Raw genomic sequence first — 15,547 nt, 5'->3', positions numbered from 1 at the left:
TAAAAACGTTTTACTGATTTCTAAGAAAAAGGAGAATTACTTGAAAGACTTATGTAATATGTTAACTACTGGTACAAAAATAATTTGATAAAATTTTCTTAAAACACAGGATTTTAAGTTTAATTAAATATTACTTTAAGACAAAAAAAAGTGTAGGCATCTATAGTCCTATAAAAGACCAAAAGCATATTTTTAAACTATCTGAAATTTTATCAGTTGTCATAGTAGTTTGAATATTTCTAAATTTAAAATTTTAAAACTAAGAAAATGCTACAAAGAAGACTTAATGACAGATGGGACATGTAGGTTTAGACCTATGTATCTATGTATGTATATCTATCCTGATAACTAAGTTAAACTAAAAGACTTTAACTTAATTTTCGAAGAAGACACTAAAACAGGAAAACGATTTAACATTCTGTAGCAGTAAAATAAGTTTAAGGCTAAACCTGCCACCTGAGATACTACATTCTTACAGATCACAACATCCTTTATGCCTTATACAAATATACCATCTGTTCTGATGATACTGACTTAACAATTTCCCAAATCAGGGACTTCTTTCAATATCTCTATTTTGTTTTTGTTTGTTTTTCCTATTTTGTTTTTTTAAGACCTTACAGAGGTCTGATATTAAGTAAAAGTAATCCTTAACCTATAAATATAATTAACATGCATATCAACAGGATAATTAACAATATATTATTGAATAAATACAACATAAATTGCCCCCAAATATCAAATTTTAAATAAAATGATAAACTTTAATCTTTAAAAATGGAATGGAATGGAAATGACTGAGGTGAACTAATAAAACTTTATTGAAACTTCCTATGTTCACTACGAATGGCCCATCCGTGAATGCACGCATACCCACCCTTGAGTTTGTGAGACAGAGATGAGAGAGCAGAGGCAGGCCCAGCTACACCATAAGTTTTGTAAATGCGCTCGCGAGAAGCAAGGTTGTGAGATGGAGATTCTATAGTGGAAAACATTGGCAAAGAAGCAGCACAGATTCAATGGAAAAAAAAATTCAGCAGAGAACACAAGCAGAAACAAAGCATTTCAAATGGTATGCACAATCACCTTAGTAAAAAGTTTGTATTTTGCTAAATTTTCCAACAGGTTTATATTTCTCTAAAATTAAAATGGAAAACAAAGACCAAATTGATTTAAATTAATTAAGATAGCTCCAAATGCATTAAAAGTTAAGGCTCATTTCTCTCATAAACCAAATTTGAACATTCCTTTTTAGACTAATATTTCTTTAACTCATTTTTCTTGTCTTTGGTGCTCACTTACTTATAAATAAAAGTTTATAAGTAAATTTTTTTCTTTTGTAAATAGTGGGAGATACAGAAATATTACTTACAGTTTAGCATACTACTGTTGCCTAGTTTTCTATATGGACACATGACTATGACTTTTCCAGTATGTATGGAAACATTTAGGGTTGACTACTTTTCTGAATCCACCTTTGGTGGGAAATGTTAGTGCTACTCCCAATATTTAGTATTTGTTCTATAGAGCCTATTACTGAGATACCAAATTTTTTTTATAAAAAGTTTTGCAACACAAAGCAAAGCAAATTTACAAGTCACTGAAAAATGTTAGACACATTAATGATTTATCATGCAGAAAACGAAGTACTTAAAATTATCTTTTTTTCCAAATAACAGAACTTCTAAATTATAATCTTTTAAAAGGAGTATCTTAAAAAACCTTCTATCTAAATCTGAAAAAAAAAAGTATTTCATTTAAAATTTTAACACACAGCAATGAAAATAAATGTAATCCATTGAGCTAAAATAAATTCAGGCAGTAAGGAGATAACTTTATTATTGAAACAAAAATTGGATACAACATACACTTTTCTCAAAACAGAAAAAGTAATAGTTGACTGACTTATTAGCATGGCCAAGATTAAAGACGAACTACTCATAAGCCAAGAAGTCCTTCCATGCAAGGTATGGACTATGAATTACATGTCAGACACTGTTCTAGGAACTGAAGATAAAACAATGAACAGAAATAAAGTCGATGCTCTTATAGAGTTTATTTATCTTCAGGTAAAAGGAGAGGCAACAAACAAATATATACTAGCTCAAGTGGTGACGAATTTGGGAGCCACAAGCATGCAGATGCTGAGTGACATTCCATGCCTGGAGAGGACCAGTTAGGGATGGCGTCCAGAAGAGAAAAAGCCCTGGGACATTCCTAGGAAGACACAACAGAGGAGGATGCAGAAAAGAGAAATGAACAGTCAATGAGGTAGGAAACATCCAGCAGAAGATATTTCAGGGAAAAAAAAGAGGGATCAACTCTGTCACACACTCCTGGACAGAGTACCAGAGATCTTAGTACTGACGAGCAAAAGTGACTAGTAATTTCTGTGAATAAGGATGACTGCAAAGGACCTCTTGCAGTGGTTCAAGAGAGAAAGGCAGGAATGCATGGAGAGACGGGGCATACATGCCCTCAAATCATTTTCATCTAAGTTTAAAAAAAATAGTAATTTTTAATGTTTTTGAGCACCTTCTTTATGAAATCTATAAAACCTCAAAGGTACCAAGCACTGCGAAAGGAGTTCTTCTGCTATTTAAATCTCATGTAATACAAAGTCTGAACCCGTCTCTGAAAATATCCATTAGGAGGGTACTAGTTTTTGGCTAGAAGAGTTAATTCAAGGAAAATTCAAACTACAAATTTAAGGACACAGTCTTTTTTTTTTTTTTAAAGATTTTATTTATTTCTTTATTTATCAGAAAGAGAGAGAGAGAAAGCACACAAGCAGGCAAAGAGGCAGGTGGAGGCAGAGAGAGGCAGGCTCCCTGCCGAGCAAGGAGCCCAATGGAGGACTCGATCGCAGGATCCTGGGATCATGACCTGAGCTGAAGGCAGTGGCTTAACCCACTGAGCCCCCCAGGTGTCCCTAAGGATACAGTCTTGTGGCTTGCTTGCTAAAATCTATGAAGACAGGGTTTAGCAGGAGGACACCGGAGAAGAAATCAGAATACTATCTTAATTGGAAGCGCCCATAAACATAAATGTGAAAAATAAGGCAATTTGTAGGGTAAGGTGTTAGAGGTTTAAGGACAAACTCCTGGAAAAGGGTTTGAAGTCAAAATTGCTTTGAAGTCTTTTCAATATGTTACAAAGCCTAGAGATATTGAATTCCTAGCTATGATTCAAGTGAATAAGAAGAAACATTTTTTGGAAGTCTTAAATGCCTAAAAAAATTAAGCTGTGACTACACACTTGTTCTATGCATCTAATTTTCACAAAATTAGCTCATATTTGAAAACAGTTTGTTACAATTTTTAAAAAAGATTTGTATTTTTCAATTTAAGAAGAGAAATAATCCTTAAGACATACATTGATAACTTTATACAAAAGAAAAAAAGTTAATCAACTTTCAGGCAATTTGTTAGAAACTAAATAATCATGTTCTTTTAAAAATCTCACTTTTTAGGCAAAACACCTAATTATTAAATTTGCCTCTGTGGAATTCTGATTATTTTGGGTGCAACATACAGTTCACTAAAAAGAGTATTAAAAGCAATATAAAAAACAGGATTTTTCTCCAGTACTCATATGAAGTCTATGCTGTGTGTTTGGTATAAAATATCCCTTTATTAACAATATGGTTCTTAATATGTAATTTATTCTTAGTTTTCTAAGTCTAAGTCTTTTTTATTTTTTTTTTTTAAAGATTTTATTTATTTATTTGACAGAGAAATCACAAGTAGGCAGAGAGGCAGGCAGAGAGAGAGAGAGAGAAGGAAGCAGGCTCCCTGCTGAGCAAAGAGCCCGCACCCTCTAAGTCTTAGAATAAAACTTATTCTAAGTTTTCTTAGTCTATGTTGTGTGTTTGGTATAAAATATCCCTTTATTAACAATATGGTTCTTAATATGTCATTTATTCTTAGTTTTCTTTGTTTGGGATCCCAACTATTAAGTTCCCTGGGGAACTTCGTTCATTTTCACATCACAGGAACTCTGAGTTCACTGTAAACTGTACTTAAAAAAATTACTCCCTAGGTATTGATAAGAAAAAAAAAAAAACAGTATAACTTTCATTTTTAATAGGAAAGCATTCTTGTTTCAGTTTAACAAGGACAAAATGTGGTTCTGCTGTGAATTTTAGAACCCTGACCTTTGTCACTGGGAACATAAACTGGAAGAATCGAAGAATATGTCACCATCTAGTGGCAGCACACAAAACTGCAGTTCTGGGATTTAAAAAGTAGCATATACTTCTTTTCATTGTTAAGTCAACAATTAAGCAATGATTAGAAATGTTAGACGGAATATTAGAAACAACACTATGCCGAAAATACATTACATATAAGAGGTCAGGTGTCTAATCATATCGCCTATGTCACTATCCCTGACACTCTGATAGGAGAAATAATATTAATGGAATTTTTTCCACTTAACATCCATCTTGTAGAAGGCTACAAATAACTGGCAGAAATAATCTTCAGCACCTATTTCTCCTCCTTTTCTAGTTCTCAATCTTAAAAAGACTTGGATTGGATTTGATAGTCTCAATAAAATTACTAAATGTAATCCTAACATAGATATTTGAAAGTATTTGAGGACATTTTATAAATAAATCTATGTCAATGCTCAAATTTCACTATTCTGTCCATTCTTATACAACCTACATTGATGTGTGTGTATATATATGTTTTAAAATATAAGAAAGAAATCTAATTCTATAGATCCTTCATAAGCAATGATCATAAAATTTCACTGAGCTTATTATGGTAGAACGACAGGGACAGTGCTCCTGACTTTCTTCACCTGATTTAAATCCCAGTACTGTACATTTGTATTCTGCTCTGAATAGAACTTCAGATATTTTTGACAGTATGGATGCCTTCCACAGACAGAAAATGGTTAAGTTTAACTTGATATTCTGGAAACTATTTTAAAATTATCTATTTTAAAAAATATAAAAAAACTAGTTTATTGGTTCTTGAGACATTATATAAATTAAACATTTAAAATGGTCAAAAGATGTGAGTAATTGAACAATATGCAGATAAAAAATTAGTGTAATTAAGTATAACAATTATTCTTACTTCTGTCTATTAATAGTTTGGAGGATTTAAAAGAAGGTGATAGTAATAATTACATACTCTTAGCTAGCAGCCGCCTGGACTGACAGTTTTAGATGCAATATCACTGCATGATCAGTAAATCTAGAATACTAGTAAATGTAGGAGGAAAAAAACTGAATTAAGTGAATGCTAAAGGAATGGGAAATAAAATCTATTCATTAAATGAATTATAAAATAATGAAATCTAGAACAAAATTTCCAACTGAAAGATAAAACAGAAATAAGCTTTTCATTAAAATGTAACACTAACCTAAATGAAAAGAAAGTTGTAAGAAAGATGGATGACCCCTAGGATAACCCCTAAAACACAATCTGTCTCTAAGTAACTTCGAGACATAACTGCACCTGCATAAAACATATTCATAGCATATTACTGAATAAATAGTAAATTCCAAGTAACTATGATTAAGGGATATAACATTAGGGAAAAGTGTATCATTTCAGAGTTTTTGATGGCTGAGATAGGAAAATGCTGAGAAAATTTGATGTGTATGTATCCTGGGCCTTAGAAAGAATAACTTCAAAAAACTCCATGAAAAGGTTAAGTATTACTCCTTAAGCAATAATGTGAGGTGCAAGAGAGCTGGGAATGCTCTCAAAAATAAAAATCTGGCTCTCCACAAACTTCTTACTAACTGTAAGGTGAAAAGTGGTAACTATTCATCAGAGAAATCAGACACTTTGTTCTGGTTCAAAACAGGAGGATACAACAAATGTAGAACAAAGACAGCTAAAACTGAAACCAAAACAAAAAGGTTTTTAGAGAAGATACTTATGTTTGAAGAAAGAAGAAAAGAGGAGAACATAAATTCAAGGTTCCATCTGTGCCACAGCTTCATGGTAGGCAGGTAAGCAAATGGGACAAATTTTGTGGTATGATTACAATCCAGGATAGAAAGGACTTCTCAGTCTTGGAAACAAAGCTGGCATTTATACACTAACATTCACAGTAATATCTGAAAATAGTGTTACTACATGAAGAATCAATCTCAAGAAAAATAAAAGTTATGCTGTAAAATGTACACTGAAGACTAGCTAGGAAACCTTAACTGTTTCTTTCCAAATTCTTTCTTGCCACTCCTTCCATACTGAGAATAAAACTGCTCTCTCTCTCTCAGGCTATGATTTCTTCTAAGCTTCCCTGGAGCTTAAGATATGTTAAGTGCTTGCATCAAAAGGCAATAGTGATACCAGCAGATAACACGCATGGGGCACCCCACTTATGGCGGGGTAAACAGGGCTCAGATGTGTCAGTTACCTAACTATATAAAGCTAGTATGTGGCTGGAGGGGAAATTTGAGTTTTAGGTCTTTCCATCACTTCATCTCTGTAAGTTAAATAAACACAGTGTTGGTATATATTTATATTCTCAAATGTAAATAAATATGCATGCAGATACTCAAGTGGACCTTTTAAGTCACATTTAACAAATTTTGGTTTCATTTAAGAATGTGACATACAGGTGTAACAGAAAAACTCTTGTTGCAAGGTAACCTTGAGGTTTCCTATCTAGGCTTGAAAGTCTTGTCAAAATAACAGATAACATAACAAATAATGACAAAATAACATATGTTACATGTTTAAAATGTCTGGGAGAATACTAAATTGTCTTCATTATAATTTTTTCTACAAGAAAAATAAATACAAACTACGTAGCATCCTGTATAGTAGATATAAACGCCCATGTTAAACACAGTCATTTGGGATAGTTTCTCAGTTGGAGGATCGTGCTTAAGTATACTCAGAATTATCATAACTCTGTATATTAGGCATCATATAGGCATTATAGCGTTTTATTTATTTATAGTGGTTTTAATTAGTACTGAAATATTTTTCCTCTTCTTTGAAGATGTACTCTGAGTAAAAACTGGAATATCTAGCGTGAAATAACAAGAACTACATGATCTTAAATTCATGTTTTACACTGAAGAAAGTGATCATCTTAGGCATTTATACTCAATAAAAATTCCTTCAATGCCTATGATGTATGAGACCTGGGCAGGGGCTATGGAACAGAAAATGATGCTTTCAAAAGGAAGGAGTAAAGAGTGAAAAAAGTAAGTGGTATGATATTCTTATAGAAATCAGGCAGAGATATCATTTTCCACCTCAGTTCACTAGACCCTCATTGCAAAATTGTTTACCAATTCTAAAAACTCCATAAATAATCTGAAATAAAAAAGTAAATTACAGAACAGTAAAGAAAAAGCTTACATGCACACTTTTCTCTCTCATGCCTATCTACACATAAGGGAAATTTGTAATTTTTTCTGTAATCATTCTATTTCACTACAATAACAGTTGAAAAAATTTGTGTGTATATATAATTTTGTTAATTTAAAAAAATTACCAAATTAATTTAATGTACTAGGATAAATTCCAATTCCAAGATTAATGAAAAACTACACCTCAGGAATAAAACAACCTAAAGAATTACTGATAATAACACTCACAGAAATTCTAGGTAAAGTTAACATGTGGGTCAGTTTAATGTGTGTCTACGTAGAGCTTGTCTACTTAACTGGGAACCTGAGTTATGACATTTAGGAAATCTTTTTTTCCTTTCCAACTATTCTGCACTCTTAAAATTAAACTATAAAACAAACAAACTAATAAAACAAAACAAACAAAATACTCTACATAAAACAAATGTAATCAGAAATTTTAAAAACACATATTGGGGCACCTGGGTGACACAGTTGATTAAAGTGTCTGACTCCTGGTTTCGGCTCAGGTCATGATCTCAGGGTTGTGAGACTGAGCCCTGTGTCAGGCAGTGAATTCAGTATGGAGTCTGAGTTTCTCTCTCCCTCTGCATCTCCCCCACACCCACCACCCTGCTCCTGCTTGCGCTTTCTCAAATAAATAAATCTTAAAAAAAAAAAAACAAACCCACACATATTAAAGGCCAGTTTTGGCAGTATTACTTATCAGTACACAAAGGTGAATATTTAAAACATGGCACTTGTAGTCAGTAGGACTGGCCTCACATTCTGGCTCTACCATTTTACTGTACGTGTTTCTAGGGAAAATCATTCATTCTAAGCTTCTGTTTCTTTGATGGTGATATTACCTTAAATGAGGATGTATTAAAGTGCTTAAACATAGTGTTTAGTACATAGTGGTGACTAACAGTATAAGCAAAAATTAGTAAATATACGTTTTATTTTCGTATCATAAAAGTGTAAGACAAAAATGAGTCTCATATTACTAATTAGTAATGGGAAATTCAGTATGTAGCCATCTTCTAAAGCAAGGTGAACTGCTGGTGTGACAGACAGCAATGACGTTCAGGAAAGAATACCCTGCTCAGGTAGTCTTAACAATCAGCACTCTGCCACATTTAATTGTCTTAACATAATGTGATTAAGACCATTGTAATTTATTTCCAAAACATTAAAACTATTTTTACATTCCGCACTGTTTTTAGTCTTGCTCGAAATTAAGAATTCTGGTTTCTAGAATTTGGAAATCAAACTTCAATGATATTCTGATGATACTAAGAAGTTTAGAAGAAAGATTTAAGTAATCCTCATTGTTGGAGTACAGGCAAGCAATGATTCAGAACATTGGTAACTGAGATATGTCTAGGACACGATTTCAAATTTGCTCCAAGATGGTAAAGGAAGAAGTGGTACTAATAACATCTAGACACAAAAGGCACAAAATTACTTTGATACAGTGTCAGTTGGAAGCCCATTATCCTTTGGGAGAGACAAATCTAATTTTATTATGGTTGTTATATTTTGAAATATTTCATTAAATAATTTCATTAAACTTGCCTAATATATAGTAAAATCCTAGAGAAGTTTATACTCCTATAAACTCTAACATAGAAAATAATATCATAATGAGTAACATCATTTGCATGAAGTGGGACTTTCATAAATATCTCATTCAGTGAGCATGCCTACATATTGTATAGCTGATATATGAACTGAAGGCCAAAAAGAACATATTGTTGTCATACTGCAAGAAGCTTTGAGAATTTTATGTGGAAGCCTCAGGAGGTCATTAAGAAAAAAGAACACTCCATTAAGAGTAATTTGTTTGGGTCTATTTTACAGATCAATGTGAGTTACTATCCTGGAGGAAGGGCAAAAGCAATCCCAGAAGGCAGAGCTAAAATCAAACGACCACTTTAACATAGTAGGAAAAAGAAAAACAACAACAACAAAAAAATAAAAAGCAAGAGAAGAAACAATAATTTGAGAAAATCTGGAAACCTAAAATTGCTACACATTTCACAGATACCAAATTCACTTAAGAAACAAACAAACCTGCCCAGTACCACCTCTCCTCCACCCACTTGTACAGTGAAATAGGTTTATTCTTTTGGGGCATCTCTAAGTAATAAAGATCCAGTGTAAAACAATGAAAGTTATCTCTATAACTGATGCTTAGCATAGTCATGCATATTGTAAAAGAAGAACTTAAATAAAATAGTTTTTTCTTAACATGCTTTAGCATATGTATTTGCTTATGTTGGAATTAGAATAGAGAGCATAATAGTCAGACTGCAGTAACTATACTTAATAAAAAATGAGTGATTAAAAAACAAATGTCTTAGCTGCAGAATGTCTTAGCTCAAAATAGCTTAAATGCTTCAAAAATGTGGGAAGGGATAACATCCTCATAAAATAAAACCAGTCAAGTGAGTTGATAAATAATCAGTAACTGATAAACAACTTGGAACAAAGCTTCAGAAATGGCTTCATGAGGCATGTAAGGCTGACAGACTTACTCTGAAGCTGAGGCTGCTGGAAGGAAAGGGGCTGTCCGAACACAAATGGGCTGTGGACTAGGGAAGAGGGAGGTTTTGCAGCTTGATCAAAGATGGAAGGAGCTGGGAGATTGGGCCGTGACTGAATGGAATTCAATATGGCACTCAGTTGGTCACCTGCAGTGGGCAAAACAGTCAAAACTACAACTTGTTATTAATTAACATCCAAAATGGCAAAGAATATGGTGCTTTATGACATTCAGATAAAGTTAGACACTAAATAAAACTATGCCAATTCAGAAATGAGTGGAAACTGGTGTTGATTATCTTCAAGTTAGGGACAAAATGTTGCATGTTGTTTTAATACTCTTATGTAACAGCCCACCTACAAAAAAAAATTTATGTAAATTCATATACAACGTTGAGCAGCAGGCATGGAAGAATTCAGAGTCCATGAAGAATCTATGACAGATAAGTTGACTCAGTATCATACCAGTGTAAATGAAGATCTAAGTAAACAAAGTCTTCTACATAATACCTAACAAATAACTAAATAACCCTGCCTCATATGCATTACATGACATGCAGAAGATAAGCAAATATGAAAAGGTTTTTAAGTAAATGTAGAACTGAAGGGAGGCAAAGCCTATGTTATTAACTTAATATATTTACATTTAGTTAATATATTAATATTTTCATTAAGTTGTTCCTGCCAAAGAAATTATGCTTCTTAAAAGCATGAACTCCTTTGCTTGGATGAATAATATAAAAATCTGTAAGACCTACAAGATAAAAAGGAGTATGAGCTATCTAATTTGAATAGTAGCTCAAATGTGAATTCTGACATTTTTCCTTAAAATTAAATGCAAAGGACTTTAACAGATAAATATTTTAAAAAATATGAAACAATATAATTAGATGGATGATCCTTATAAGATTATGCATATTAAATAGTTTGTATGATGCTGAAAAAGAGAAGAAGAAAAAAACATCTAGAATAGTTGATGCAGAAATTGGAAAACAGTACCTTTCCAATCCCTAAATATAATAAAGTTTTTAAAGTGAAAACTTTAAATGAAGCAGCAAAAAGCAAGAGTTATATGGAAAGACCTGTGTATACAGCTACATGTCTACTTTTCAAAAACTTAACGCTGTACATTACAGAAAGGATTTTAGAGATTATGAAGAATTTTTTACAATTAAGAATAAAGAATTTTTGCAAAAAACAATTTCTTGAACTTCGACAGTCTAAAAATTTAAAGAAAATGGGAACTACTGTTAAAGGTAAGTTCATAAACAAAGGTTAGATATATCTAATTAGATTTAAGTTTCTTAATACTACTTTGCACCATCTAAATATTTAAAAAGCACATAAACAAGTACATGATATTTCTGAATATTAGCAGAATCACACTTTTAAAAAGTAATATTTTATTATTTCTACTTAAGAACAAATTTTCTCAGCAATGTCTGTCTCTTAAAAGTTGATTTATATATCTATGATGTTTTATAATATTTTAAAGACTGATTTAAAGTGATAGCCACCAGTACAATTTAGACATTACAGCATACAATTTGAAATAAATGTGGCTTTAAAACAGATTATTAACAAAGCATAGTAGCGGTAAGTAAATGCTGAGATTTTAATTTAAGAATCGACAATGGGAGAGAGAAAGGGACATGAAGAAAAAACCACCAAGCATTTACCCTACTTAAATATGAAGATCTAGCTCAAGTTAGTTGAAATCTGACCTACCAAAACTAAGCAAGCAGGTATCCCCAAGCCTGAAGGATAGTCCAACATAACAGAATAGGAAAAGCCAAAAAGAAATCCTGACACTAGGCTTCCTTCCTATGAATACTTTGTGGAAAGAAATAAAGGTATCCAACAAAATGTAGTTTTGTTCTAAATTGAGTATTTCCTTTACATTGATGTCATTTTGCATCTTGTTGACTATTGCATTATTTCACTTGCTCTGCAAGTCAGGTCTAATGACACTGTTTTTATTCCTTGACATCAAATCCTACGAATTAGTGTAAACAACATTTTTTTTTAATATATATATATTTTTTAATATTTTATTTTTTATAAACATGTATTTTTATCCCCAGGGGTACAGGTCTGTGAATCATCAGGTTTAGTGTAAACAACATTTTAAAATAAAATTATTTCCACAAAGGCTATCTTCTCCCTCCTACCATCATTGAACAAGTAGCAAGTAGCCAGTATGCTACTTGCTGATGATATGCTGATTTAGAAAAGAAGTCACGATCAGGTACATGGAAAAGAACAGGAATGTGTCTGAATTTAGATACAGATACAATTTTAGATGAAATTCGGGTATAAATTGTTCTGAAATACTTACTTGTTTGCATTGTCCCTGACACTGGTCTCTTTTAATACTGCAGTCCAAAACAGCTACACACAATTTATATTTTTTGGCTTAGGGCTTTTGTTTTTCTTTTCACAACTTTCTGATTTCATTACACATACCAAACCCAAAGATGTCATTCATTTCATATGATTCTAAATTAACTAAGGTAACTTAGACATTCAAAACTGCACATGTAATAAGGTTGATGTGTAATATTACTTAAAATGTTTTGATTTTAAATGGATCATTGTAGAGGGTTCTTTTTTTTGGTCATTAATACTACTCTTAATAATAAGTGGATGATAAAAACAATAGTTCTTTTACTAGATTTCACAGAATCTTTATGATGTGAATTCTGAGCGAGTATCTTTAAAATAAGAGCATATAAGCAAGAACTCCTATGAAACGTAAACTAAAACTGGTAAAAATGATAACATAAAAACAACACTTTTGCAAACATTTTGACTATTAGTTTTCTAGGAAACTTTAATAAAGTTTCACAGGTGAACAGTAAGAAAAATGGGTAAAAGAGAAGGTAATAAAAAATATTAAAGTTGGGTAGGTAAAAGACTCACTTTCAAACACCTACCTTTATTATTTCCAAGTCCATAATCAAATCCTTGGGCGCTGCAACTTGCCCCTTTATTAAAAGCTTGCACTGAGAAAGGGCTTGGAGGAGGAGTTTGAGAATTTTGATCCAGAAGAACTTGTTCTATAATAAAAGGCACAGCTATAACATTAGTTTCCTATGTGCTAATCCCTATTCACTTACATTTCTAGACTCTTTTCAAAAAATCAATCCCAGCACTTCCCTTAGGCAATACTCTTCAGTATGAGAGATTTCAGCAGTGAAATAGCTCTTCTGGAAAATACCCGTGAACAAAGAGAGAGTTGCCAAGAAAGACTTTATAATGGTTAGATTTTAAAATAACCTCACATTTAGATTTAACAATAAGTCTAACAATTAGGGCCATCAACACTTGACAAAGTAGATGACAAATCTTTGTTTTCATCTATCAAATACACAGTGAAACTTAGGAACTGGATATGCTCTTTTGGAGCCAATTTGCTTTTACTGTGGCTGGATATATCACTGAATGTATACTAATATTTTTGGACCAGGAGCTCAAATTTATAACAAATTTATATAAGAGTATTTTATAAAATAAAAACAGGCACCTATAAACCAGAAATCAAAATATTTTGTATATCACTACTCAAATAGTAAAAAGTCTTAAAAATGTCTAAGTATGTGGTACTTATTCTATTTGAATATCTAATATATAAAGTATTTTAAGTTCTGAATATAAAAATTACGGAAAATTTATTTCTAACTTATTTTTACTCATTATATAAGGCCATTTTCCCCAAAATGAAAGGATGATAAACCAAGTCATGCAGTCAGAGCTATTTGTACATGCTCAAGTCAATCCTATTTCATGAAAAAAAAAAAAAAAAAAAGGGCAAATATTTTATTTGGTTTACTACATAATTAATAAGCTAAGTTATTCTCTATTATCAATCAAGTGGCCATAAGATTCTGTATGATATAGGACTAAAAACACTAATGCCAGAATTCAATAGCTAATTAATGCCAGCTAAAAAAGGCAAAATAACATCTGCCAAATGAAAAGTAAAAAAGAGAAAAAAAGATTCCATCAAAATAACATAATGAATAATGAAAATTTTTGAGTATAGTTTTTAAAAGTCACATCTCTTTAAAGAGAAAATGGAACTAGAAGGTGGTGGTGGAATGTGTTCCTCCTCCCTGTGAATCAGACTCCTGCTGTACCACTGGTACTGTACGTCTACCTCTTCATTTACATTTCTAGACTCTTTTCAAAAAAATCAATCCCAGCCCTTCCCTTAGGCAATACTCTTCAGTATGAGAGATTTCAGGGGTGGAAGAGCTCTTCTGGAAAATACCCATGAACATTAATCTCAGTGGGAAAGATGACATCACTCTTAAAACCTCAGAATGGTCTTAGCACCAAGCATGAAGTCTGTTTCTAACCAAGCAGTAACTTTGCCTACTAGTTTTACTTAAAGATATCAAAGACCTGTCTGTAAAGAATTTTAACGAGAGGAAAATTTTATTTTACTTATACTACCTCATATAAATTGCTATAGTGCCAAATCCTCTTATTTCCATATTAGATACAGTTACTTGCTAATACCAATGAGCAGACTATTTGGGATACAATTATCAACGAATCTTAGTGATTTTAAGGCACTAACTCATCACTTTTTTCCAGAGCACCCCAGGTCTTATGTTAATTGAAGAATCACATTATTATCAAATATATATGTATCAAAGAGGGAAAGGATGTTAAGTGACGGCAGAGAGAAATGTAAACTTCTGCTTTTAGGGCTGAATATCTTTCTTAGCAGAAATAATATCCTAATTTAATTTAAGAAGCATTTTATCTAAGAAGAATCTTCTACCTTCTAAGTAAGTAAGTAAAGTAATTAAGTAAGTAAAATTCTCCCTTTAAAAGTCAGTCTTTAGAATAGACAGTATTTTACATTTTAATAACAGCTAACCTTCCCATCTGGCACCTTTATGTTATTATTTGTTCATGGAGCTTTCATATCAAACTTATAAAGTATTTTCATTTTGTAAATGAGAAAACTGAATGACAGAGATGTTAGGAAACTTGGCCAAGGTCACACTATTGAAAAGCTGCAGAGCTTGTATTTGTGTTCTAGCAGTCGAGCTCCAGAGTCCACTTTTACACATGAGGCTGTATTAGGCTATACTGCCAGTTAAAATAATTATTATACTAGGAAGGTCCTTTGATAGTTACCTACACTATTCTCATACTATTGAACTATATCTTCTATAAAGGTGATTCCACTTTAGGTATTTTTATTTATATCTAAATATTCCTATATAGTGGAAATGTTTACAAATTTCTGAATACGTAGTATGTATGTAAGTATATTATAAATGAGAAGGTTATTCCGTAAAATGTCTGACTTACATCAAGTGAACCCTTTTTCATTCTCACAACAAATGGAAGAACAGTTATGCCATAAGGGAGTAGGTTCTCAAGTTCTATTCCTTGACTACTGATACAGGCTGGTGTGGTGTCATGAGCACAGCACTTCAAACACGAATGAAGATTCTGGCTTAGGTCTTACATCTGCCATAGAGCCAGCTGTATAACTACAGGCAAGTCATTTTAAATTCTGTGACCTTTAGTTTCCTTATCTGTAACATGAAGATTATGTAACTTATCACACAGGGTTGTTGTGAGGAAAAAAAAAAAGGAGGACTTTAATATACAATATTAATACATCTAAATGTACTCTGTCAT

At 32.2% G+C, this 15,547-nt stretch overlaps 1 protein-coding gene across 13 annotated transcripts in view; it reads right to left on the bottom strand.

Annotated features, from left to right (window-relative positions):
• Positions 1-15,547, bottom strand: part of MYCBP2 (MYC binding protein 2) — a 294,107-nt gene that overhangs the window by 77,356 nt on the left and 201,204 nt on the right. For 9 of the 13 annotated variants that reach the window (XM_059144685.1, XM_059144682.1, XM_059144683.1 and 6 more), the window contains 2 exons: positions 12,817-12,939; positions 9,874-10,053 (listed from right to left, as the gene is read on the bottom strand). In XM_059144685.1, coding sequence (XP_059000668.1) covers positions 9,874-10,053; positions 12,817-12,939 — 303 coding nt within the window. The remainder of the gene's footprint in view (positions 1-9,873; positions 10,054-12,816; positions 12,940-15,547) is intronic. The other 4 variants (XM_059144684.1, XM_059144694.1, XM_059144689.1 and 1 more) reach the window with 2 other exon arrangements.

Source organism: Mustela lutreola, chromosome 13 (genome assembly GCF_030435805.1).
Source record: "Mustela lutreola isolate mMusLut2 chromosome 13, mMusLut2.pri, whole genome shotgun sequence".
Taxonomy (NCBI): Eukaryota; Metazoa; Chordata; class Mammalia; order Carnivora; family Mustelidae; genus Mustela; species Mustela lutreola.
The sequence above is the reverse complement of the archived record's forward strand: the minus strand, read 5'-3'. Positions and strand labels throughout refer to the sequence as shown.